Below are 24,139 nucleotides of genomic sequence, written 5' to 3'. Positions count from 1 at the left end.
ATGCTATATGTCCCACACATTAAGAAGAAGTTGATGTCAGTATCTCAATTCACTCGTGATAACAATGTATTTATTGAGTTTCACCTTTTTGAGTGCTTGGTGAATGATGCACAGACTCGGAACATTCTGTTGAGAGGGAAGCTCACACGTGAAGGTTTATACCAGCTGCTACCGTATGAAGGAAAGAAATTGTGTTGCATGGTGAATAATGTGACCAAGGCTTCAAACAGTCTGGAACTTTGGCATAGGCGCTTAGGACACTCCTGTGAGAAGACTGTCAAAGATGTTATGAAAATGTGTAATGTTTCTTCTAGTGAAAACAAATTGAACAATGTTTGTTCTGCGTGTTTGCAAGGCAAGGCTCACAAACTGCCTTTTTGTAATTCATTGACTGAATACAAAGAAATTTTTCAGCTGGTTGTGTCAGATGTGTGGGGACCTGCACATGTTGTTTCGACTGAGGGTTACGCATATTATGTATCGTTTATTGACGTGTTTAACAGACATACCTGGGTGTATTTAATTAGAAAGAAATCTGAAGTCAGCCAATGCTTTATCAACCTTGTTAAAATTGCTGAAGTTCAGTTTGGGAAGAAAATCAAAGCGTTGCAAAGTGATGGTGGAGGTGAATATCAAGCCCTGAAGTGTTGGTTTTTTACCAATGGTGTACAACATCGAATCTCCTGTCCCAGCACGTCAGAGCATAATGGGAAGGCTGAACGTAAACATCGCCACATTGTTGAGATGGGACTAGCCATGTTGGCTCAAGCATCACTGCCAATAAAGTTCTGGAGTCATGCTTTTACTATGGCAGTGTATATCATAAACAGGCTACCATCTGAGATTATTTCAGGTAAGACCCCGTTTGAGGTTCTCTACCAAAAAACTCCTGACTACTCTGGTATGAAAGTGTTTGGGTGTGCTTGATTTCCTTTCTTGAGACCGTTTAATCAACATAAATTGGATTTTCGGTCAAGGCAGTGTGTTTTTCTTGGGCCCAACACCTCACATCATGGATACAAATGTCTAGACAGTGATGGCAGAGTTTTTGTCTCTCGGCATGTGAGGTTTGATGAGCAAGTTTTTCCATTTGATAAAAATCAATCTGTGTGCAAGTGTCATGGACAAGAAGTCTTCACGACTGGACAGCTGCCTATAGTTTATAATAAGCGTGGAGCCACACCGCTTGGAAGTCATAATAATGTTGGGGTAGGTGAGAATAATCCAACTCAAAATATTATTGGGAGCATGCCTTTTGGAATGGTGAATGCACATGGTAGTGCTATTGGGGACACAAACGCATGGGTCCAAGAGTTAGAAAATGCACATGGCGAGGTTCAAGATAGTGGTGCGGCAGTTTTAAATGATATTGGTAATGCTTTTTCAACCGGCCATTATATTGGTAATATGCGTGGGGTCCAACGTGGTGTTGCACATGGGGAGCAAGGAGAATATAATGCAAATGTTGATATGCATGATGATATGCGTGAGAGTGGTGATATGCGTGCAATTGAAAGTGCACATGGCATGCGTGGAATTGAAAATATGCGTGGTGCACATGAAGACAGCCATAGTAGTGCGCCAAGTTTAAATAATGGGAGCTCACATGGTGATGGAATCTCACGTGGGGTCCAAGGAGAGAGTAATGTGGATTTTAATATTGAAAGTTATGGTGGAATCTCACGTGCGCCAAGTTATGGTGGCTTCCCTGTTGGAGAATTAAATACGCATGGGGAGCAAGGAGAAAACAATGCAAATGTTGAATTAAATAGGCGTGGTGATATGCGTGGTGCACATGGAGAATTAAATAATGATGATATGCGTGGTGCACATGGGGAGCAAGCTTCGGTCCTAGTAGAAAATAACTCAAGTTCAAACGTTGAAAATGGTGATATGCGTGATGCGCATGGGCTCCAAGGAGGTTGTCTTGGTGCGCATGGGGTCCAAGGGAATTATCATGGTACGATTATTGTATATAATAGGAGTAGTGCGCCTAAAATAAATAATGAAGATGGCAATGCACGTGGGGTCCAAGGAGAAATTTGTGATGGTGCACCAATTTTGAATAATAATGATAGTGATGCCAGCTCACGTGGGACTCAAGAAGAAAATGGTGCAGCAGAAACGTGCATTGAAGCTCAACACGGTGTGGAGAGTGAGGTACCACAAGCAGTCTCCAATGTTCATCCCATGATGACCAGGAGTAAGCATGGAATCCGGAAGCCAAAAGTTTATAACGTTGCAAGTTCAGATCGAGAGCCAGCTAATATCACAGAGGCCTTCATGAGTCCTCATTGGAAAGAAGCTGCACAAGCCGAGTATGACGCCCTGGTAAAGAATGGCACGTGGACACTAGCTCCTCTTCCTAGAGATAAGAAGGAAGTAAACTGTAAATGGATATTTCGTATAAAGAAAAATGATGATGGCTCAATTTCAAGGTACAAAGCACGCTTGGTGGCGAAAGGTTTTCTTCAGAAACCAGGAATTGACTTTGATGAAGTTTTTAGCCCGGTGGTCAAGCATGCAACGATCAGGGTAATCATTTCCTTGGCGTTGTCACGATGGTGGAAGCTGAGACAGATTGATGTCAACAATGCCTTCTTGAATGGGCTGCTCACTGAAGAGGTGTACATGACTCAACCACCAGGGTATGAGCAAGGAAATGGTGAGCTGGTATGCAAGTTACACAAGGCAATTTATGGGCTGAAACAAGCACCGAGAGCCTGGTTTGAACGGCTAAAGGCATACTTGGAGTCTAAAGGTTTTTGCCTAGCTAAGTCGGATGCTTCTATTTATGTTAGAAAGACCTCGGATAGCTTGGTGTACTTACTGGTGTACGTTGAAGATATCATCTTAACAGGGGATAGAGAGGTAGTTGTTCAAAGTGCTATAGACAGATGAATGCTCAGTTCTCGTTGAAGGATCTTGGACCATTGAGTTTTTTCCTAGGAGTGGAAGTCAGTTATAGAGGTTGTGATGTTGTTTTGAGTCAACAAAAGTATATTCAAGATCTTCTACAGAAGCATGGCTTTGGTGGAGTAAAGAGTCTTCCCACCCCTATGGTCTCTAACATCAAGCTGTCAACCAAGGAAGGAACACCACTTGAAGATGCTGCACAATACAGAAGCATCGTAGGTGCCCTGCAGTACATTGTGATCACTCGACCTGATGTGGCGTTTGCTGTGAATAGAGTGTGTCAATTCATGCAAGCCTCACTGGATGTTCATTTTCTGGCAGTGAAGCGGATACTTCGTTACCTACAAGGCACTGTTGATTTTGGACTACGGTTTACACCTTCCTCGAGAATGGCTTTGACTGGCTTTGTAGATGCGAATTGGGGTTCAGATGTTGATGATAGGCTATCAACTTCAGGATTCTGTATATATTTTTGTGGGAACTTGGTCTCGTGGAGCTCTAAGAAGCAACAGGTTGTTGCACGTTCAACTGCTGAGGCTGAGTATAGAAGTGTGGCTTGCGCAGCTGCTGAAATGGTGTGGCTTCGATCACTGTTGGGAGAGCTGCACATAGTTACTCATGGCAAGGCCACGTTGTGGTGTGATAATACAAGTGCAGTTACAGTATGTGCTAATCCCGTACTGCATTCCAAGTTTAAACATGTTGAGTTAGACCTGTTTTTTGTTCGAGAAATGGTGGCCATGGGACAACTACAAGTGCATAAAGTGCCTGCAGTCGAGCAGGTTACTGATGTGCTAACCAAGCCTTTATCAGCACCTTTGTTTTTTAAACACAGACAACGGTTGCTGGTGATGCAGCTCAAGAGCAGATCAGTTTGAGTTTGAAGGAGGTTTGAAGTTGAAGATTGCAAGGGGAATGTTAGTATAAATGATCATTCATTTCATTTTGAGTTTGAATGAGCATTGACCATGTTTGTGCATGAGTTTGAAGGAGGTTTGAAGTTGAAGATTGCAAGGGGAATGTTAGTGTATGTAAATGCATGGCATATAAGTTCACTGATGTGCATGATGGTTGTGCAGCTGAGGATTGGTTCACTGCAACTGATCAGTTGAAGTAGTTAATTTGTTGTGCAGTTAGTAACTTCATCTGTTATAGCTATAGTACTAGCTATAAATACTCTCCTTGAGAGTTGTAATACACACGCTTGAAAATAATGAATTTTAGAAGATTTGTTTCTCTCATTTGCTTTCTCTGTTCTTGTTTACATAGATTAGACATATATTGCTAATCTTTACATCTTCCTGCATGAGTATGTTGAATGCTTAATAATATTGTTCTAGTGATGGATTGATTCAGTTGATCATGTTTTGACTGTCTGTATTTTGTTATGTAATCCGTTGAGTCATATCTTTTATTTTAGGCATGCGTGTTGCGCCTTCGTGTGAAATATCAAGAATGCAGATCTTCTTGTGTTTAGTGGTTATGAACCTGCGTTCTATTTTGTCTGAACTGACAGAACTGTGACATGGATGATGGTTTATAAAGTTTCGACTCCTTTATGTGTGCAATATTCTTCATAAAACTTAAGAGTGGATCCACTGTTGTTGTAAGATCGTATATGCTTAGACTTTAGCTTGGAGTCTGAAACTTGAGCTTTTCATCTGCTCAAGTACCGCCGTACCGGTGAGTTGGAACTTCTTAGAACCATGGTATTATTATTCATCCATGATTAGCTTATAACACAAGGGTTGTATGTTCTTGTAGAGTCTCGGGCTAAATCGGATGTAAACATACTACGAGACAGTAATCCTTGATGGTTAAAAGATCATTGGGGACTTGGTTGCTGAATTTGCTTCAGTTTTTGCTTTAGGAGTTGCCATTATTCTCATGTTCTCACTTCAGCATATAAATCTTTGAGAAAGTTATGGGTGGCCAATGGTTTTGATTTTCCGTTGTGTTTGACTGACATATCATATGCAGCCAGCTGAGTTGGGAAAAGCCGAGTTTCAGATGATTCTGAACCCGAACTGCCGCGGTCGAGCTTGTGCATGGAGGTGACGAGTCCATTACAGTCACAGAAGCAATCCGGAAGGGAGACGTTAAAGAACAGTGTGTACGTATATAAAATATTTTATATAATTACACAAAATATTTCAAAATTTTAATAATTTTATAACGTTTTATGAAATCAAATATTACATGAAATGTTAACAAAATTATAATAAAATATGTGATTTTATCTTAAAATTACTTTTTTTCTTAAGGCCTTAATATAATTTTTTTCTCCAAATTACACTTCTTTTCCTCTTTAAGTGTCTAATTTTTTTAAGTCAATTTAGGTGTTTAACATTTTCAATATTATTATTTAGGTGCTTGGATCATGACAGTCGTTAAAAATATCTCGTCAATCATGTAACACGTGGAGCTTTTATAAATTTTATTTTTTAAAAAAATTAAAATTATTTTTTTCAAAAAACCTCTCAAAATGTTTCTAAAATCTCAAAAAAATTATAAAATCCTTAATTTCAAAGCATTCACCCTATCCGCGGTCAACCACTATCGTTTTCGATTTCATCGGCTATCACTTATCCATCCATCGTCAACCGTGACTTCAAACTCTTAAAATTCTTAAATCTAAATTTTAAATCCTTAATTTTCAACCCCATCTATCCCAACGGTGGATGAATAGTCAACGGGTGAATGAGTGATTGTTAGCGAAGATGGTGGTCGACGTCTAAATTGAAGGTCTCATAATATTTTTATGAAAAATAAGAAAAATTGAGATTTTTTGAAAATCTATGAATTTTGATTTTTAAAAATTAAAGAAAATAAAAATTCAAATCACGTGTTAAATATTAATTAATATAATTTACCCTAACATTTAATACAAAATGCACTATGCAGGAAAACTATAAATAAATAAAACGTAATACATGGTATAATACAAATATATAAATAAAACTATAAACTATAAACTCTTACATGTCAGTAAGGCACAGGGTTCATTGTTGGGTGACAATCCCATAAAGCTGCACCTGTAAACTGCTCGAGATATCAATCATCATCCACAGTGATTTATTTTTAACAATTTTTTTACTTAGCCTTTTCTTAAAACTGCTTAAAATTTCCCGACAATTAGGCTGGGGAAAGGTCTACTTTAGACCGAGAGATATTCGATCCTTTCCAAGTAATCTTTTAAAAGACTTATCAACAGGCGCTGACTGAGTCACACAAATGACGAAGCCCTCCTCTACTTTTCCAGCTTCTCAGGTCTCTTCTTCAGATGGTGCCACCACCACTGAACCCGAGGAGAGATCTACACCGCACGCGTCCAGTGCTATACGTTTCCTAGAAAGCGTCGGAATTTCCGATCCCGAAGTGGAAAACTACAGTTCAAAAGACTTCTACTCCGTTCTCTTATGTAACCACCTTAAGACTCACACCGTCCAACGTGGCCACGTCACCAGCTTCACCACCGTCAAACCCCCTATCACCGTAATTATTCTGGGTTAATTCTCATGTTATACGGATTCTTTTTTCTTTTGTATTGATTTTATTGGTTGTTTTGCAGAACTCTTTTGGCGGGTTACATGGAGGTGTAGTTGCAGCGATAGCAGAAAGAGTGGCTATCGCCACAGCTAGAACAGCGGTGGGTGAGGATAACGACATTTTTCTTTGGTGAATTGGCCATGTCTTATCTCTCTGCTGCTACCACAAATGTGAGTTTCTTTCTTTGGGTTTTCAAAATTCTAATATCTGGTTTTTGGTTAATAATTATTCCCATTTGTAGTTTCAGTGAAATTAAGTGAACCTTGATTGTGAATCGTGGTTATGCCTACCAACTTGATGTGTAAATAATACAATGAACAGCGGCTAAGCAATTCAATTTTCAGATGTTAATTAGAGCAACAGTTTTCTATATAATTATATCATCATACATTCATAGTGGTAGATAGTGGTAGGTATGGACGAAGTTAAAACCAAATATTAAGAGAATTAAAGAAGTTAATTATCTAAATTCGATAACACTGCTTCCATGAAACCGTGAATCCTCTCGTAAACATTGCTCATCAACAGTTAGATAATGACAATCTTTTGTATCAAGCATCTCATATGGTGTTTGTAATGGAAGTGATAGTATGATACCATGTATGTTTACAACGGTGCAGGCAGAGTTGGTCGTTGATGGATCCGTGATTAGAAGTGGAAGAAATATAACTGTAATTGCGACTGAATTCAAAATGGAGAAAACTGGGAGACTGGTCTACAGCTGCCGTGCTACCTTTTATAGTTCACCCGGCCAACTTATGAAGTTTGCATTACTTTGAGGCTCAGTCGATATCTAAATCTTTCCTGTAAGATCTCTGATTCGTTTGGTTGGTATAGCGAAAAATATTCCGTGTTACTTGATAGTATCTATTATTCTTGTTAGTTAAAAACAATATACACTAATAGGATCCTCGTATTCTATGAGTTGGTTCCTGTACTTGATAATATTTCATCAGGCTATTCATCAATTGTTAACAAAGAGGGAGCCTAAAATTGAATCTGGTTAATGATTGCGGCTGCAACGTTTATAAATGTAAGTGTATCGCACTATTTGAAGTGCACGTTTCATTGGCTAGTCTTATAGTCTTGCTCACTGGTGAAGACAATATCAAAATGCTTAAAAACTAGGTGGAATTTGATGAACATATCAAACTTGTATCGTCATAGTAAAGAAGAATTTAACGCGTCTAATCCACCTGTTTAATCCCAACTTGCTGGCCAACAAATACTCTTCTGACCGAGTTCTTAAAATAATATGCATCTAGAAGCCTGACGTATTGGCCAAACATATCTTTAATGAATGAAATACCTAAGAAACAAGAAGGTAATAATGCACTGGTTTAATCCAACAATGCATATGGTGATTGATAAGACGTTTCCAAAAGAGTAGTATTAATGGACCTAACAGGCAATCTGATGACTTTTCCAACCATATTTCTCATGAAAATATGGCATTAACGAATTCCTCTGCGTCAAACGGTTGAAGGTCTTCAACACCTTCTCCGACACCTACAAACTTCACGGGAATCCCAAGTTCATCAACCACACTGACCTGTCCAAGGCAAGGACAGAGATAAAAAAAATGTGAATTGGAAGTTCGTAAACAACCCTCAATACTCTCCCACCTCATCCCAAAAGCAAATAGAAGCTGGTTTAAGAGATGATACCACACAGCCCCCTCTAGCAGAACCATCAAGTTTCGTCAAAATAAAACCAGTTATTCCAACGACCTGACAACATTGAATGTTAATACAGCTGAAACAGCAACTAGGAGCAATAATAAGATATTAGCATTTACAAGTCTTAATATCTTGACGAAGGTGAGAGTAGTGCCTCATTGAACTCTCTAGCTTGAGGAAGCATATTCAATCCAGTGTTCCCATCAAGAACTAGTAGTATCTCCTGCAAATGTTTTGGTATTCTCATAACTAAGATAAGTCTTTGCTATAAATACAAGAATTTGAAAAGATAAACACGTAGCTCAGTATATAATTATTTCAAATTCATCGTCCTTGACAATACTTTTGAATATACTACTAACAGCTATAGCTAAACCATAGAAACTGGAACTATAACATCTTTGAATTTCGTGTCCAAGGAACCATGCCCTTGACAAAGCCAGAAATGATGACTAAATTAAAAGATGTGGAATAGAGGCAGATAAAGTAATGTATCAACATGTTCTTTGTCCGGACAGAAGAGGAAATGCAAATCTCTCTCATTGCCTGGACATTTAACTGATTTCAGGGCCATGAAAAAAATTGAGCTTACGTTAGGTGCACCACGAATAACTTTGCCGACAGCCTTCTTACATGCTATCAACTCTTCCATTAAGCTGTAGTTAGTGTGAAGACCTGCAAAATTAATAAAGCACCCCATTGAGGAACAGCTTAGAGGCCGAGAAATATCAACACGAATATAAGATGAAGGTTTCATAATACTTACGTCCAGATGTGTCACACAAGACAACATCAAAACCTTCCTCTTTACCTCTTTTCACAGCCTGCGAAAGCACTATTCAGAAAGCACTTTAACGTCACAAGTTAAAACTTTGTAATGCATCACAGTCGTAGCAATCACAAAACACAACATTCGTCTCCTTCCACTCCACCCCTTTCAGTCCTAAAAGGAAGACTTTCATTAGATATTATTTTTGTCTACCTGATGATGCTTTGGCATTCCCTTTTTCTGCTACAACTATCTCACAACCAGTTCGCTCAGCCCAGATCTCTAGTTGATCACTGGCAGCTGCTCTGAATGTGTCGCCAGCTGCCATCAATATCTGCCAAGATCTCAAACTGTAAGATAAAATGATATGCAAAAACTATTTATGAACAAACATGTTTACAACTACAAAGCCCTCATCACATTGTAGTAGCTAAAGCATTTTATGCTTTTTAGAAGCTCACGTTTGCCCCTTCATTCTTTAATCTATAAGCCAGCTTTCCTGCAAGGGAATCAATAATTGAATAGGATCAATTTGTAATAAAATGTCAAACATCAATTTTAATTAAAAGTTGCTCATAAATCTCAACACCCTTATAATCACAGTATTAAATAGCGGCCGCAAATTAGTGTAATGGCCGCATCGTACCGTAGCATCAGCAACCGCAATATAGTACTATGCCCTTACCGCTAGAACAATTAAGACTTCGCTTTATCGACTTACCAAGTGATGTTGTCTTGCCACCTCCATTAACGCCGACAATCATGATCACGGCTGGCTTCCTGAATGCATTAAAGAGTGTTAAGCAAGAGAAACAAACAACAGCAGTTTACAGCAGGATGGATCATGAAGTAAATTCAAAATCTGAAACACAAAAAACCTGAATCCAAGTTGAAGCTCGGTGTTACTTCCCTTTGTTGTTAAGAGATCCAACACACACTTCTTCAGTGCATCCTAAATCCATAATTAACTCACATTTTTCAATATTTATAACATCATAAAATAAAACACTCCACTAACTATATTCAACAAAGAATGTAAAAATATTGTTGGACTTGTTGAATTAACCTTTATTTCACTTCCTGATTTAAGTTTTCCACCTAGAATATCTTCCCGCAAGCTTTCCACTATTTTAATAGTAATTCTTGGCCCAAAATCGGATACCAATAAAGCCTGCAAAATCAAGTTAGAATAAATTTATTCATTTTCCCCATCTTTTTAACTGCTTCACTAACACTTTTCCGATAGCGTTTAAACTATGAATATAGATGAGAAAACCTCTTCAAGTTCATCAAGGACACGATCGGTTTCGGCGAGGTTCCAGTATAATAAGAGCTCGTCGATGACGGCGAGGTTGTCTCTGGTTTTGGAGAATCCCGAGAAGATCTTTTCAACGTCACTCTTGGCTTTTTCCTTGATTAACCGGCCGAGTCGAGTGAAGAACCCCGTCTGACTAGCAAGGATTTTGGGAGGAGAAGCGATCGGTCTGGCTGTTGTGAAAGGGGTGAACCGGGTTCGAGGGAAGTTGGAAAAGAGCGGCGACGGTGAGGGTTTGAAAGCGAGGGAGAAGTGAGTAGAAGAAGCCATTTCTATGGCTTTCGGTATACTGTATTGTGTGAGATGAAGGCAAGGGACTCGGAGTGGATAACATCCTACTAACGACGTCGTTTTGATGGAACAAGTGGATAACATTTTAAAATGGTCTCAATTGTAGAGCCTTATTTTATTAAGTCTCTCTATTATTGAAATTTATAAAATGATCCACCATTATAGGAGTTACTTTGTTGATTTCCGGAATTTTTAAAAGTTATTCATATATTTTAAAATTGTTGTTTTATTTTGTTAAAAAATTGACAATCATCTAAATTGGATGTTAATCTAATGACAAAGATATAATAAAATCATATTTTTAATGATATTTATTGGTTATGTTGTTGTTTTCAATCATTGATTCGATTACATAAAGTTTAAATCATTAACTCAACGGTATAATGTAAATAAAGACTCAATCTAGAAAAATGCAACTCAAATGATTCTTGGTCAATTTTTATCATATCTATGTAAGTAAAATAACTTCTAACTTTAACGGTCGCTAATGTTTTAACAAAAAATGATAAGTTTAGAACATATAAATAATCAATTGATTATTTTATAATTTTTAATAATTAAAATATTCAATAATATAACATTTTATAATCTTGAGACAATTTATAATTTTTAATAAAAAGACTCAACAAAACTTTATAATAAATGGATCATAGGTGTAGTTCAACCTTAAAATTAATCCTTTACAAACTTGCTTCCTTGCAAGTAGGCAGGTGATTTCGTTGGCATTTATCAAAATGCAAAAAGTCGAAAATGACCTACAAATGTCACACGCTCTGAATATTCAACCCCTTTAAATCTGACTATGATTTGGAAGCCACACGGTTCAACACTGAAGCACCCTCTCTCTTTCCGCCGCCTTTCTCGTCAACTTCATTCCGCCACCTCCGATATAAACCCTTCCTCGTCAACCCTTTCTTCTCATCAGCCGTCGCCCCTCTAATTTTCATCAAACATTCAATACCTCGCTTCATTCTTCTTAAACTTTCGCTGCCGCTTCTTTTTCATTCTATGGAGACCAACTCTCGCACCCTGGAGATCACGATTTTGTCAGCAGAAGATCTGAGAATCGACAACAAATCCATTAAAAACAACGCTTTCGTCGTTGTTTGGACCGACACTTATAACTACAAGACGACGAAGATCGATGCAGAAGGAGGGAGCTTTCCTTCCTGGAACGATAAACTAGTGATGCCCATGCCCATGCACACACGCTTCGTTACACTCCAAGTCAAATGCAAGGCTTCAAACGGTGGGGATAAAGCAGTCGGAATCGCAAGAATACCGGTGACGGATTTCATTGGAGGGTATTACCCCGAGAATCGTTTACATTTCTTGAGTTATCGATTGAGAGATTCGAAGGGAGTGAAGAACGGAATCGTCAACGTTTCAGTTAGGGTAAAAGAGCCTTTACAACCTTGTTCTTCACAGGCTGCGGCGTCTGGTCTTGGAATAGCCGTCGATGGACGTAAAGATTCGGGAGTCGTTATTGGGATTCCGGTTTGGAATGGTTATCCATCTGGTCCTTTGTTTAGATGATTTCCACTGAATTAGATTGAAGCAATGTTTATAAAAGAAATGTGTTAATTGGCGTCAGACAAATGCAAACAATTCTTTGTTAATGATAATTAGGTATTCCTTATAATATTGATCAGTGAGATTAGAGTTTTAGACTTATAGTGCATACCCAACACCCAATCTTACACGTGTTACAGGTTCAAATCAAAAACATTGTTTTTGTTATTGAAAATATAAGGTTATGTTTATTTAGATGTAATTGATTTTCCAGAAAATGAATTACTCAAATTTGAATTACTGGAATTTGAATTCTAGAAAATGAATTATATTTCTGGAAAACATCTTGAAAACGTTTTATGATGTTTGGAAGATGTTATTTAAACATTTTTTCCACTAGTTGAAGAATTTTTTAAAAATTATGTATTACAAATATTAAATATAATAAATAATATTATTTATCATAAAACTTAATATTATTATTTTAAAATATTAAAATAATTTATTTATTATTAAATATTATTTTTATAATTTTATTAATAAAAATAAAAATATTGGTATATTTTAGTGAAATAAAATATTATAAATTATATTAATTATTTATTAAAGTAATAGTGCTATATTATATTTTAAAAATATTAGTATATTTTAAATATCTTTACTAAAATATTATTGAAATATATAAATAATATTATTCATTATTAAATATATAAAAAATTTATTATATATTATTAAAATAAAAATATAATATCTTATATTATTATAATATAATTGATTATTTTATATAATATTATAAATATTATATTATATTATTATAAATATTAATAAATATATTTTAAATATTTTAATAATTAATATTTTGATGAAAATGATATTAAAATATTTTATTAATATTAAATTCATAAAATAAAATTATTTTGAGTATTTATGCTTTGAAGTGAAAAGTTCGGAAAATGACTTACGGAAAATGAATCCGTAAGTCATTTTACAGAAAACACAAAGGAAATTCTGTTACTAGGAAAATGAATTACATTCCGGAAAACGAATTACGTGAAACAAACACGGGAAAACGTTTTCCAGAAAACGAATTACGTGAAACAAACACGGAAAAACATTTTCCGGAAAACGAATTACGTGAAACAAACACGGGGAATTCAGGGAAAATCAATTCCGTAATTCCAATTACGGAAACAAACAGACCCTAAAATTTATATTAATTAGTTTAAGGGTACATTAAGTCCTCAAACTTCTGAAAGTGATTAAATAAAATTTTTAATTTTTTTCATTCGATTGATTTCTCAAATTAAGAAATTAAATTAATTAAATTTATGAATAAAAAATCGAATTAATTAAATTATTTGATTAATTTTTTAGTTTAACCACTTATATCCGATTTATTAATCGATTAATCCGAATCGAGTACTATAGAGACAGGGCAACCATTCCAACTCAATTTGCTCCGTTCATAAACACCAAGATTCAAACTTTTAACTTTACTTAAGAAATCTAGTGTCTTGTTCCACTAGACCAACTGGTTATTATGTGATATTATTATCACATGACACATTATGAATTTGTAATTATGTCAAATGATATTTACGAATTTATAAAATTAAAAGTCTAAAAAATTAAAATAATAAGCTTCTGATAATGAGGAGGAGGAATTAGCAAATATTAAAGCTACAAAGATTTAATTAATAAAAATTTAATTATTAGTGGGCTAATCAACCAACATATTACAAATATGCCTCAAATGGTACACAATTTAGAGCTATGTAGAAGATATATGCGCTATCGTGATGGTGGGTTCATCATTCAATCATCACCTTCGATGAAAAGAAGAGCCTCTGAGCTCTCTTATAGTCATTTCTTTTAGTATTTTTCATGTCCGCTTTACGGTCCATGTTCAATACCCAAAATCTATTGGTGAAAAACCTGCCTGTGTTGCAAAACCTGTTCTTACCTGATGTATATAGTCATAATTACATTTACATACAGCCAGGGTATTTGCAAAGAAGCACTGTTACTATTTACTACTCCGATTTAGGGGTTTTCTAAACTTCTTCACTGGTCTGTAATATGTTGGACTTGCAGAGAGGACATGTAGCATTGATGTACAACCACTTGTCTATACAGTTGCAGTGGAAATGGTGATGGCACGGAAGCTCCCGCAATTCGTTCCTGTCTTCGTAAGCGGAAAGGCAGATGCAGCATTCCTATATCATGATCGGAACATAAACTTTCGTCAAAATCGTGAAAATCGTTCAGAAAAAAGAGAGGCCGGGTTGACAAAGATGGTGACCCAACTACTCTAAAATGCCTGATGTAAGCTACCGCCTACCAGCATTTTGAATTATAACTTCCTAAAACTTTTTAATGGTTTTATAAAAGATCTTAATACACAGCAGTACAGGCTACTTACAGCATCTTCGTGTGGAAGAATCCGTCCAGAAGGTGTATCAGTGTTGCATTCAGTCATTATTCCCTCATGAGATTCTGGAGTTTCAGAATAAACTTTTTCGAGATCTCTGATCCTTTGGAACTTGTACTTTGGCAATCTATCGATTTCTTCATCTGTTGCTCCATCCTGTTTTTAAATATCGAAGGTGGTGTAAATAACTCGGGGTTATTCAAGAACATAGAGACCAGAAGGGAAAGTATAGACTTGTACAAAGATTAAGAAGGGTGTTGTATATATATAACATTGTCTAATCACTATGATTCACTCAACGGAGAATTCCATTTATGCAGCCGGAATCGAAACCCCCCCCGGACACACATTTGGTCTCTTAAATTATTCTGTGATACCGGATCAACGGAATTCGCAATCGAAGGAGATCACAGGTGGTTCATCAAACAACAAAGGCGGCCATCCAGATCAGGGTCAGGATTTGTTTATCATACATCATGATTTTGTTATTAGATTGTGTTCCACTTTGACAAAACATAAAAAAAAAAAGGACAATCTTCCTCTCGATCATGATTAAAGTACTAATCCACCAACGAAATCTCTATAATAATGTAATAATAATCTGCATAAAAAGTAATGAAATTTACCCGGTCTGTGAGAGTATACAAAATTGCAATGATGCAAGGAAGACGGCAGCATACAGCAAGACCAATAAGGCAGGCAACAGCAACACAGATGAACAAAAACAGGACATCTAATACAAGAAATGTAACACAAAGCCTGCCAAATTAAGAACACATCTAACAGTTACCAATAATTGATGAAAAAATATTGTAAAAAATATATCTTGAAATGATCATAGTAGCTGTACCAGTAAAGCTGAAGGGACTGATGAATCAAAGCTTGTCCTTTAGCAGTTACCCAATAGAATCCAATTATCCACCAAAGAAATGAAAACATTGTATTTGCAGACTCCAAGCTTTTGGCTACTCTGCAAATTTCATAAATATTTGGCCTAATAAGCAAATTCCGTAGTCACATGGATCTTGATTATATTCGAAACCGAATCGAATAGGTTCTCTATATACAGGACTTAAACCCTGAAACTTAGTTAAACTTGCTTAAGGATTGAATTACTTACTATAACTAATATGGTTATTTACCTGTTTTCATCTCCACTGTTCAGCTCCTCTGTTTCATGATCATCGGAATCCTCTGTTTCACTCCCGGACTTAGAATTCAAACCCGAATCCGAATCCTCGTTATTCTGCAAACCCGGAAACCTTCGTTCGTTTCTTATTTTATATTGTACAATCACGCAAGCAACGCGAAATAAATACTGTAACCCGTAACCCGAAACCCAGAGCCTTAATGGGACGGTTGGCTCTTCTTCATGGCTGAGTCCCAAAACGACAACCGCCATAACTACAAACGTCAAGTTCCAGATAATGTCGAGGATTATGACGGGCTTCGAGTACGACCAATCGCTTTGACGATCTTCGAGTTGCTCCGCAGCGGTTTCTCGCACACGAACCGACGGCTCGCGTAGCATCAGACGACGACTGCTGGCGCGTCGGAGGAGTCTAGCGGCGACGCCACGTAAAGGCGGAGGTCGACGACGGAGGAGGCGGCGGCTGCGGAGGAGGTGGTCAGATATGGAATATGTCAGGAGGGGTGACGCGTCCACTCCATCAGATGGAGGTGACGTCTGAGGTAGTGAATTTGATGGGTTCATCTAAAAAAAAATATTTCTGGAAATTAAAGGTTGTAAAGAAGAAGGCGTGTTAGAAAGGGTATCTGTTTGAAGCAATTGTTTAATAATGAAGATGGAAGACTAGACTTCCATGGAGAGTGATTTTAAAGGAAAATTGGGAGACATTGATAGGAGCTTCAAATTTGGTGGGTTTATTTGGATTTATGTACAAAAAAAAAATCAAACTTTAAATTCAGATAAAAAGCAAAGAAAAAGGGGATAATCTCCTACTTATAAAATGACAATAACTTTGGTACGGAACAGTTGAATTATGATGATGGTAGGGGAGAAATTGGTATCGAAGACGACGAACTATGGTGGTGAAAAACAGAGGCAGACAGCAACGGCAAACAGCTTGCTCTTACTGGGGTGGGCGACGGATCAATTCAATCTATTTAAATTATTTAAACTGATTAATCATATTTTATATAATTAATTTAATTTAATATTTTTCAAATAATCTAAAATGATCCTAAAATAATATATATTAAAAAAATTAATAATTTATAACATATAGATATTCTGCAAAATAACTTTCACTATTGAGAACATTTAATAGACTATAATTTAATATATTTTTAAGTGAGATTTGAGATAAATAATTTTGTTTTAATTAAATTAAAAATACTTATCATATAAATTGATGTCTTGAATTGACGACACAACCAATCTGAAAGAAAGAAAAAAGTGAAGAGAAAGAGAAAAAGAGCAGAAGAAAGCAAGGAAATGAAAACAAACGAAAGCAATGGTTACCGGAGCAGCTCAGCTTCATATGTTATGTTCCCGTGGAGATTCCCGCCAAGTTGCTTCAACATTTGGCGCTCCATGTAAACTCGAAAGGACCCACCTCGTATCTTTTTCAGCTGGGGAGGCTCCGACTCGTATTCGGTATTTCTTCTCAAAATATATTTACATTTCATAGTTTTGGTAGTTGGGGATTTGACTTCTGCTCGGCTTTAATGATAAAACTGAACTTCAAATTCCTCAACTTTTCTTTCAAGTCATTTCACCAATGCATTCACTTGCGATCAAATCATTTCCAATTTGAGTACTCCAGCCAATCGAAGATTGAGTCCAATCTGGTTTTGAATGAGTTGTCCAAATCGGGTCGGATAAATGAAGCTCGGAAGCTATTTGACAAAATGCCTGAACGGGATGAGTTCGCCTGGAACACATTGATAGCTGCTTATGCAGCATCCGGGAAATTAACTGAAGCTATCGAACTTTTCAAAGGAACCCCAATAAAGAGTTCCATCACTTGGAATTCATTAATTTCAGGTTATTGTCAACATGGGATGGAAACTGAAGCTTTTGATTTGTTTTCGAGAATGCAAGTTGAGGGACAACGGCCTAATCAATACACCATGGGAAGTATTTTGAGGTTGAGTTCAACATCGGGATTGCTTGGAAGAGGCAAACAGGTGCATGGTTATGTAATAAAGACACAATTCGAGTCGAATGACTATGTTGTTACGGGTCTGGTTGATATGTATGCAAAGTGCAATTGCATTTTGGAAGCTGAATATCTGTTTAAAACGATGCCTGACAAAAAAAACCATGTCATGTGGACTGCCATGGTTGCTGGTTATTCTCAGAATGGAGAGGCATTCAAAGCAATTAAATGTTATCGAGATATGGTGATTGAGGGAGTTGCATCTAATCAGTTCACTTTCCCCAGTGTGTTAACAGCTTGTGCTGCGGTTGAAGCTGGTAATTTTGGCGCACAAGTGCATGGTTTCATTGTTAGGAGTGGTTTTGAAGCTAATGTTTTCGTTCAAAGTGCATTGGTTGATATGTACGCAAAATGCCGAGATTTGGATAGTGCCATTAAAGTCTTGGAGAATACGGAGGTTGACGATGCTGTTTCTTGGAACACTATGTTAGTGGGGTGCGTGAGGCTGGGTTGTGAAGAGGATGCTCTCTTGTTGTTCCGGAATATGCATGCTAGAGATATGAAGCTGGATAATTTCACATTCCCGTCCGTTCTAAACTGTTTTGCTTCGATTAAAGATATGAACAATGCAATATCAGTACACTGTTTGATTATCAAAACCGGATTTGAGGCTTCCAAGCTAGTGAATAATGCTTTGGTTGACATGTATGCTAAACAAGGAAACATGGATTGTGCTTTTCAGGTTTTCAACTACATGTCGAACAAGGACGTGGTCTCGTGGACCTCTCTGGTGACAGGATATGCACGTAATAACCGTCATGAAGAAGCTCTCAAGTTGTTTTGTGACATGAGATTGGCAGGCGTTTATCCCGACCATATCGTTCTTGCTGGTGCTTTGAGTGCTTGTGCGGAATTAACAATTCTGGAATTCGGGCAACAACTTCATGCAAACTTTGTTAAATCCGGCCTCCGATCATCCATTTCGGTAGATAATTCCCTCGTAACAATGTATGCTAAGTGCGGATGTATAGATGATGCAAGCAGAGTATTTGATTCTATGCAGATTCGGGATGTAATATCTTGGACTGCACTAATAGTTGGTTATGCCCAGAACGGTAAAGGAAGGGACTCAGTAAGGTTCTATGATCAAATGATTTGCTAGTGACACAAAACCCGACTTCATTACTTTTATAGGCTTACTATTTGCTTGCAGCCATGCCGGTCTTTTGGAAAGTGGTCGCTCGTATTTCGCATCAATGAAGAAGGTATACGGAATTAAACCGGGTCCCGAACACTTTGCTTGTATGATTGATCTCTTGGGTCGCTCCGGAAAACTCGTTGAAGCCGAAACATTGTTAAATCAAATGGATGTGGAACCAGATGCGACTGTATGGAAGGCTCTTCTTGCTGCATGTAGAGTACACGGCAACCTGGAATTAGGGGAAAGAGCGGCAAATAACCTCTTTGAGTTAGAGCCCACAAATGCTGTGCCATACATCATGTTGTCTAACATGTATTCTGCTGCCGGGAAATGGGAAAACGCTGCTAGGATTCGAAGGACAATGAAATCAAGGGGGATCAGTAAGGAGCCTGGATGTAGTTGGATCGAGGTAAACAGCAAGGTGCACACCTTTATGTCGGAAGAGAGAGGGCATCCTAGAACTACCGAGATCTATTCCAAGATCGACGAGATCATGGTTTCGATCAAGGAAGGTGGTTATGAACCAGACATCAGTTTTTCCCTACATAACATGGATGAAGAAGGGAAGGAGCTTGGTCTGGCCTATCACAGTGAAAAACTGGCGGTTGCATTCGGACTTCTAAGCTTGCCATCCGGGGCTCCGATCCGAATTTTTAAGAATCTTCGGGTTTGTGGGGATTGTCATACTGCTATGAAATATATATCGAGAGTTTACCATCGTCACATCATCTTGAGAGATTCTAATTGTTTCCATCACTTCAAAGAAGGACAATGCTCATGCGGAGACTATTGGTAGAAAAAGGCCGATCCATATGCCTGCCAAATCTTAGTTTTCTTATATTAATTATTTATTTTATTGATGGTTATTGATGCACATTTTTAATATTTTAAGGTGAAGTATAGAAACGGCCCCTCGACTATATAATATTATTTTATTTGATTCTTCAACTATTTAAAATTATAAAATAAACAACAATTATAGGATGTTATTTTGTTTAGTCCCTGACTATTAAAAGTTATAAAATGTTCATTTGACTATTCATATGTTCTAAACTCGTCCTTTTTCGTTAAAAAACTAACAGTTGTCTGAATTGGATGTTAATCTATTGATTGAGATATGATAAAATTACCTTTTAAGGATATTTATTAGTATCATCGTTGCTTTCAAGCACTGACTCAACTACATAATATTTCAGGCATTGCTTTGACCACGTAATGTAAACAGAGAGTCAATACACAAAATACAACTCAAACGGTTCTGGGATCAGATTTTATCATCTTAGTTAACATTTTAATGTTTAACTCAGACGGTCGTCATTTTTTTAACAGAAAAGGAAAAGTCCGAAATATATGAATAGTCGAGTCGTCATTTTGTATCTTTTAATAGTAAGAAGACTCGACAAAATAATGTCCTATAATCTAAATATTGTTTTGTAACTTTTAATAATCAATGAACTCAATAAGGTAAAACCCTAAAATTAGAGGATAATTTATGTATTTTACCTTAAATTTTATTTATACTCACTCCAATAAAAAAAATTACATTGCTAAATCTTCCATTATTTGTAAATATTTTTTTTGTCTGACCGTATTACTTTTTCTACATACGACTTAATATATATATATGTGTGTGTGTGTGTGTGTTAGGATATTACACGAATTTAAGATCGTTAGATGAGTGAAAATAGATGACTGAGATTAACTTCTTGTTTTTTTTCTAGTGAATATCTTCTCATTTCATATTGTAAAAGTAAAATAGTTTTACATTATGTAATAAAGCCCTATCCTTATATATATATATATATATATATATATATATATATATATATATATATATATATATATATATCTATATAATACCCCAAAATGTTGGTTAGTGATCAAAATGAGTAAATTGAAAGTTTGATGTCTAAAGTATAAACTTTGGAAGTTTAGGGACCAAAGTATAATTTTAAAAAGTTGTGTAACCTGGTCCCGTAAATGAATAGTTTACCCCAATAATGACATTTTCGTGGGTTTTAGATTTTTCGTACGGAATTTGTGTTAAAAGCTAGAAAGTGTGAATGTTTAAGAAAAATTTGAATAATCGGATCGAATCAAAAATTAAGAAAATTTTCGTAGATGATAAATCAAGGGCAAAAATGTCTTAGCCATTGGATTAAAAAGGATAAGATTGTAATTTTGGAACTTTACAAGGGTAAAGTTGTAAACTACTAACTTCATGGTTTAATTTCAGTTCTTGGATGATAAATTTGATATGTGATATAACTAGGATCATTAGATTTGAAGGTCATAATAGTCATTTTGGACTAAAATAAATTTTAAATTCATTTGGGTTATAAAATAAAAAATTAAAGAAATATCTTAAAAACCTTGTTGCTGCCGTGAGTTACAAAGATAATCATAGGTAAGTTTTAAAATTTATTTTTTAAGCATTTTGAGTTGGATTTAAGGTTAAGATATGAAATCCAATTTTGTTCTCCATTGGATTCTCTTTCATTCGGTACCATTTGTTCATGTTGTTCATGTTTATAACTCTAAATTTATGAAAATCGTGAGTGAAGGGATGATGAAATTTGAGGTTTCAAGGCTTGAAAATAATGATATAATTGTTGTGATGTTGATTTCATGTTCCATGTAATGAAAAATCCATTAGTTTTTCTTTAGGAATCCATTTGGAAAAGATAAAAAGTTAAGGGGTTGATGTTTTGAATTGATTTTTATGTTAGATATGATGAGAATATTATATTGTATGTCTTAGTATGTTTATTCAAGCTTGAAAATTAGGAAGAATGGTTGAATCCTAATAGTGACCAAAACGGCACTTTAGAAAAGTTTGGAAATTATATTCAAATGTTGAATTTGATGAAGGCTACGGTAGAAAATTACAATAAATGTTTAAATGTGTTATTTGGAACTTGAAAACACCTTGTAAGTTGATGAATTATATTCAGTCATATGGGTTTTTTAAGGAAAAATTTATAGAAAAACTCAAGTGACTTATTTATGATATTTGTTACCTTTCAAAGATTAATTTATGATTAAATTATTGAATTTAGACTTGAAATGTAAAAATTTTATGATTAGTTCTTAAAGCCTAAAAGAGAAAAATAAGGACTTAAGGTGAAATTATGATTTTAAAGGTATTCAAGTAAGTTGTTGAAAACATTTTGATGTTTCGATATAACAAATTAAATTAAAAGAATTTTAATTTTGAAAAAGATTTTTCTAAGCATATTCGATATATTAAATCGAATATCAAAATATTACTCAAAGTATTTCAAAGTTCATTTTTAATCCTTACTCAAGTGTAAAATTAAGTTTTAATCTTAAAATAATTTCAAAACGATTTTACAAAATATTTCGAACCAGTTCAAAGCCAAAAATTCCAGATTGCTCAGAAGGAACCGATTCCCCCCAAGGGGGTACTAATTCCCCCATGAATGGTTTGGCTCTGAGAATTCCAGTATGCTCGGAGGGAACCAATTCCCCCCAGGGGGTACCGATTCCCCCTACTGTTCAAACGCTCGAAATATTTGAATTTTACACCTAGGGAACCGATTCCCCATTAGGGGTACCGATTCCCCCCACGCTCCAAGCAGAAATATTAATTGTTTTCACACTTAAACGGCTCCAAAAACTTCATTAATGATCCCCAACATTCAGAAGTGATTCAAGGTGTATTTAAGCAAGCTTATAAGACATTGATCAATAACAAGAAACATCAAGCAACTAGAATCAAGAGAGAATCAAAGAGAAAGCATCAAACCTCAAGTTTGAGCATTTCAAGCCTATTTTTCATTCAATATTTATTTTGCTTTCAAGAACACTTATTGTGCTCAATTGTATTCATTCTTAAGTGTTCTTTTCTTTGTTCTAGAATTATGCAAACAACCTACCATTTGAGGATTTCCTTGTAAGTTTGCAAATTTGTATTGTTCTCTTTGTGAGAGAGTGTTCTCAAGAATTTGGGGTATAATTCTTGAGGGTTTGTAAGGTTACTCTTTGTCCTCAAAAGAAAGACAAATTAGTGAATTTGTGGAAAATCCTTAGTGTGGATAGCTAAGGTAGTGGACGTAGACTTTGGTTGAGAAAGTTGAACCACTCTAAATCGCTGTGCAAATTTCTTTCATTTTTTTGCAAAAGCTTCCATCAAAATTTTAATTGTCAATTCACCCCCCTCTTGGCCATATTCGTCAATCGATTAACTCAACAATTAGCATCAGAGCCTAACTCATTTGAAGGTTTAATCACCTCTTGAGTCAATTCGGGAAGAGTACATCGATAATCAAAGTCATCAATGGCCTCTACTTCAAACTTCGACTCTGGTCTCGATTTGATGCCCGTCAACAAGCATTCTTTCTTCAATGGGGCTAACTATGCCTATTGGAAAAATAAGATGATGTACTTCATTCAAGCAAGTGACATGGGAGCAGGAAATGTCGTAGAAGAATGATACATCAAGCCTTTCACTCATCCAAGATTGTAGAGTGAATGAGAGACAAAAATGTTCCAGCTCAACTCCAAAGTCATCCATATCATATTTTGTGCTCTTGGACCAGATGAATACAGAAGAGTTTGATCTTGTACAACCGCCAAAGAAATATGGGACAAACTTCAAGTCATTCATGAAGGTACTGATGAGGTAAAGAAATCTAAAATTAGTATTCTAACGCATAGCTATGAAAATTTCATGATGAAACCAAATGAAGATATCAAAGCTATGACGGATAGATTTTCAACAATTATCAATGGTCTTAAATCATATGGAGAGATCATTTCAAATGAAAAGCTTGTGAGGAAGTTAGTCTACTTCCTTCCAAAATTGTGGCAATCAAATAAGACGGCAATCATCGAGTCTAAGGACCTAACGTCCTTAACTCTTGAAGAGCTAATCGGTTCACTCCTCACTCATGAAATGATGCTTGAAGATGAGGTAGACCTTGATAAGATTGAAGAGACACCAAAGGAGAAGGAGAAGAAGAAAAACATTGGAGTTGCTCTCAAATCCATAAAAGATGAGAGTGATTCGGATGAAGATGACGATGATGAGGAAATGGCATTGTTTGCCAAACGGTTCAGAAAAATGATGAGACCTTACCGAGGGAGAAAATTCAAACGAAATGAAAGCCTAAAAAATGAACCAAAAGAGAAGGACCCGATCATTTGCTATGAATGCAAAAAGTCGGGGCATGTCAAATATGATTGCCCACAATTGAAGAGAAATGGTCAATCAAAGAATAAGCACAGGGCTCATGTGGCTACATGGAGCGATGAAGAAGGTTCCGATGAGGAAAAACAAGAAATAGCAAACTTGTGCTTGATGGTATTCGGGGAAGATTCCAAGGTAC

General features: G+C 36.1%; 4 protein-coding genes, 1 non-coding gene and 2 pseudogenes across 6 annotated transcripts; 5 read left to right on the top strand and 2 right to left on the bottom strand.

The window, feature by feature from the left end:
• The first annotated feature begins 2,897 nt into the window (after positions 1 to 2,897).
• On the top strand, positions 2,898 to 4,974 carry LOC120135932 (uncharacterized mitochondrial protein AtMg00810-like). Its single transcript, XM_039152075.1, has 3 exons — positions 2,898 to 3,698; positions 3,752 to 3,805; positions 4,897 to 4,974. The coding sequence occupies exons 1-3, from the start codon at positions 2,898 to 2,900 to the stop codon at positions 4,972 to 4,974; spliced, it is 933 nt and encodes a 310-aa protein (XP_039008006.1).
• A 1,059-nt stretch (positions 4,975 to 6,033) lies between these two features.
• LOC120135972 lies at positions 6,034 to 7,442 on the top strand (annotated as a pseudogene).
• A 202-nt stretch (positions 7,443 to 7,644) lies between these two features.
• LOC120135971 (cell division protein FtsY homolog, chloroplastic-like) lies at positions 7,645 to 10,582 on the bottom strand. The gene is made up of 12 exons (XM_039152103.1): positions 10,190 to 10,582; positions 9,980 to 10,084; positions 9,792 to 9,865; positions 9,635 to 9,693; positions 9,375 to 9,412; positions 9,127 to 9,247; positions 8,911 to 8,979; positions 8,737 to 8,819; positions 8,299 to 8,367; positions 8,133 to 8,195; positions 7,867 to 8,017; positions 7,645 to 7,774 (listed from the first exon to the last, which is right to left on the bottom strand). Exons 1-11 carry the CDS (start codon positions 10,496 to 10,498, stop codon positions 7,904 to 7,906), a joined length of 1,104 nt encoding a protein of 367 aa, XP_039008034.1. The 5' UTR covers positions 10,499 to 10,582; the 3' UTR covers positions 7,645 to 7,774; positions 7,867 to 7,903.
• Positions 9,979 to 12,070, top strand: LOC120135973 (BON1-associated protein 2-like). The gene is made up of 2 exons (XM_039152104.1): positions 9,979 to 10,007; positions 11,523 to 12,070. The coding sequence occupies exon 2, from the start codon at positions 11,528 to 11,530 to the stop codon at positions 12,053 to 12,055; it is 528 nt and encodes a 175-aa protein (XP_039008035.1). The 5' UTR covers positions 9,979 to 10,007; positions 11,523 to 11,527; the 3' UTR covers positions 12,056 to 12,070.
• Positions 12,071 to 13,799: 1,729 nt separating this feature from the next.
• On the top strand, positions 13,800 to 13,886 carry LOC120136276. Its single transcript, XR_005517323.1, has one exon. It is a non-coding gene; the product is annotated as a small nucleolar RNA snoR114 (small nucleolar RNA).
• Positions 13,887 to 14,015: 129 nt separating this feature from the next.
• LOC120135970 (E3 ubiquitin-protein ligase At1g63170-like) lies at positions 14,016 to 16,207 on the bottom strand. Of its 2 annotated transcripts, none has more exons than XM_039152100.1 (5): positions 15,605 to 16,207; positions 15,313 to 15,432; positions 15,089 to 15,221; positions 14,454 to 14,621; positions 14,016 to 14,247 (listed from the first exon to the last, which is right to left on the bottom strand). In XM_039152100.1, exons 1-5 carry the CDS (start codon positions 16,174 to 16,176, stop codon positions 14,086 to 14,088), a joined length of 1,155 nt encoding a protein of 384 aa, XP_039008031.1. In that variant the 5' UTR covers positions 16,177 to 16,207; the 3' UTR covers positions 14,016 to 14,085. The 2 variants fall into 2 exon arrangements, with proteins under 2 accessions (XP_039008031.1, XP_039008033.1); XM_039152102.1 differs by having other exon boundaries at positions 14,454 to 14,618.
• A 677-nt stretch (positions 16,208 to 16,884) lies between these two features.
• Positions 16,885 to 19,672, top strand: LOC120135969 (annotated as a pseudogene).
• Positions 19,673 to 24,139: the final 4,467 nt, after the last annotated feature.

The sequence above is a fragment of the Hibiscus syriacus genome, unplaced genomic scaffold (assembly GCF_006381635.1).
Source record: "Hibiscus syriacus cultivar Baekdansim isolate YM2019G1 unplaced genomic scaffold, ASM638163v2 tig00110621_pilon, whole genome shotgun sequence".
NCBI classification, from domain to species: domain Eukaryota; kingdom Viridiplantae; phylum Streptophyta; class Magnoliopsida; order Malvales; family Malvaceae; genus Hibiscus; species Hibiscus syriacus.
The sequence above is the reverse complement of the archived record's forward strand: the minus strand, read 5'-3'. Positions and strand labels throughout refer to the sequence as shown.

Bases quoted from the DNA above. Each gene is read 5' to 3' on its own strand.
- LOC120135973 (XM_039152104.1), top strand. From the start codon at position 11,528: ATGGAGACCAACTCTCGCACCCTGGAGATCACGATTTTGTCAGCAGAA.
- LOC120135970 (XM_039152100.1), bottom strand. From the start codon at position 16,176: ATGAACCCATCAAATTCACTACCTCAGACGTCACCTCCATCTGATGGA. The intron at 15,433-15,604 runs GTAAATAACCAT...TGAAATTTGCAG, and splicing joins AACAGTGGAGATGAAAACAG to AGTAGCCAAAAGCTTGGAGT. The intron at 14,248-14,453 runs GTAAGTAGCCTG...ATCATGATATAG, and splicing joins TTCTTCCACACGAAGATGCT to GAATGCTGCATCTGCCTTTC.
- LOC120135971 (XM_039152103.1), bottom strand. From the start codon at position 10,498: ATGGCTTCTTCTACTCACTTCTCCCTCGCTTTCAAACCCTCACCGTCG. The intron at 9,694-9,791 runs GTTTTTTGTGTT...TAATGCATTCAG, and splicing joins GAGCTTCAACTTGGATTCAG to GAAGCCAGCCGTGATCATGA. The intron at 8,820-8,910 runs GTAAGTATTATG...TTAATTTTGCAG, and splicing joins CTTGTGTGACACATCTGGAC to GTCTTCACACTAACTACAGC.
- LOC120135932 (XM_039152075.1), top strand. From the start codon at position 2,898: ATGAATGCTCAGTTCTCGTTGAAGGATCTTGGACCATTGAGTTTTTTC. The intron at 3,699-3,751 runs GTTACTGATGTG...TTTTAAACACAG, and splicing joins AAGTGCCTGCAGTCGAGCAG to ACAACGGTTGCTGGTGATGC. The intron at 3,806-4,896 runs GTTTGAAGTTGA...TATCATATGCAG, and splicing joins TCAGTTTGAGTTTGAAGGAG to CCAGCTGAGTTGGGAAAAGC.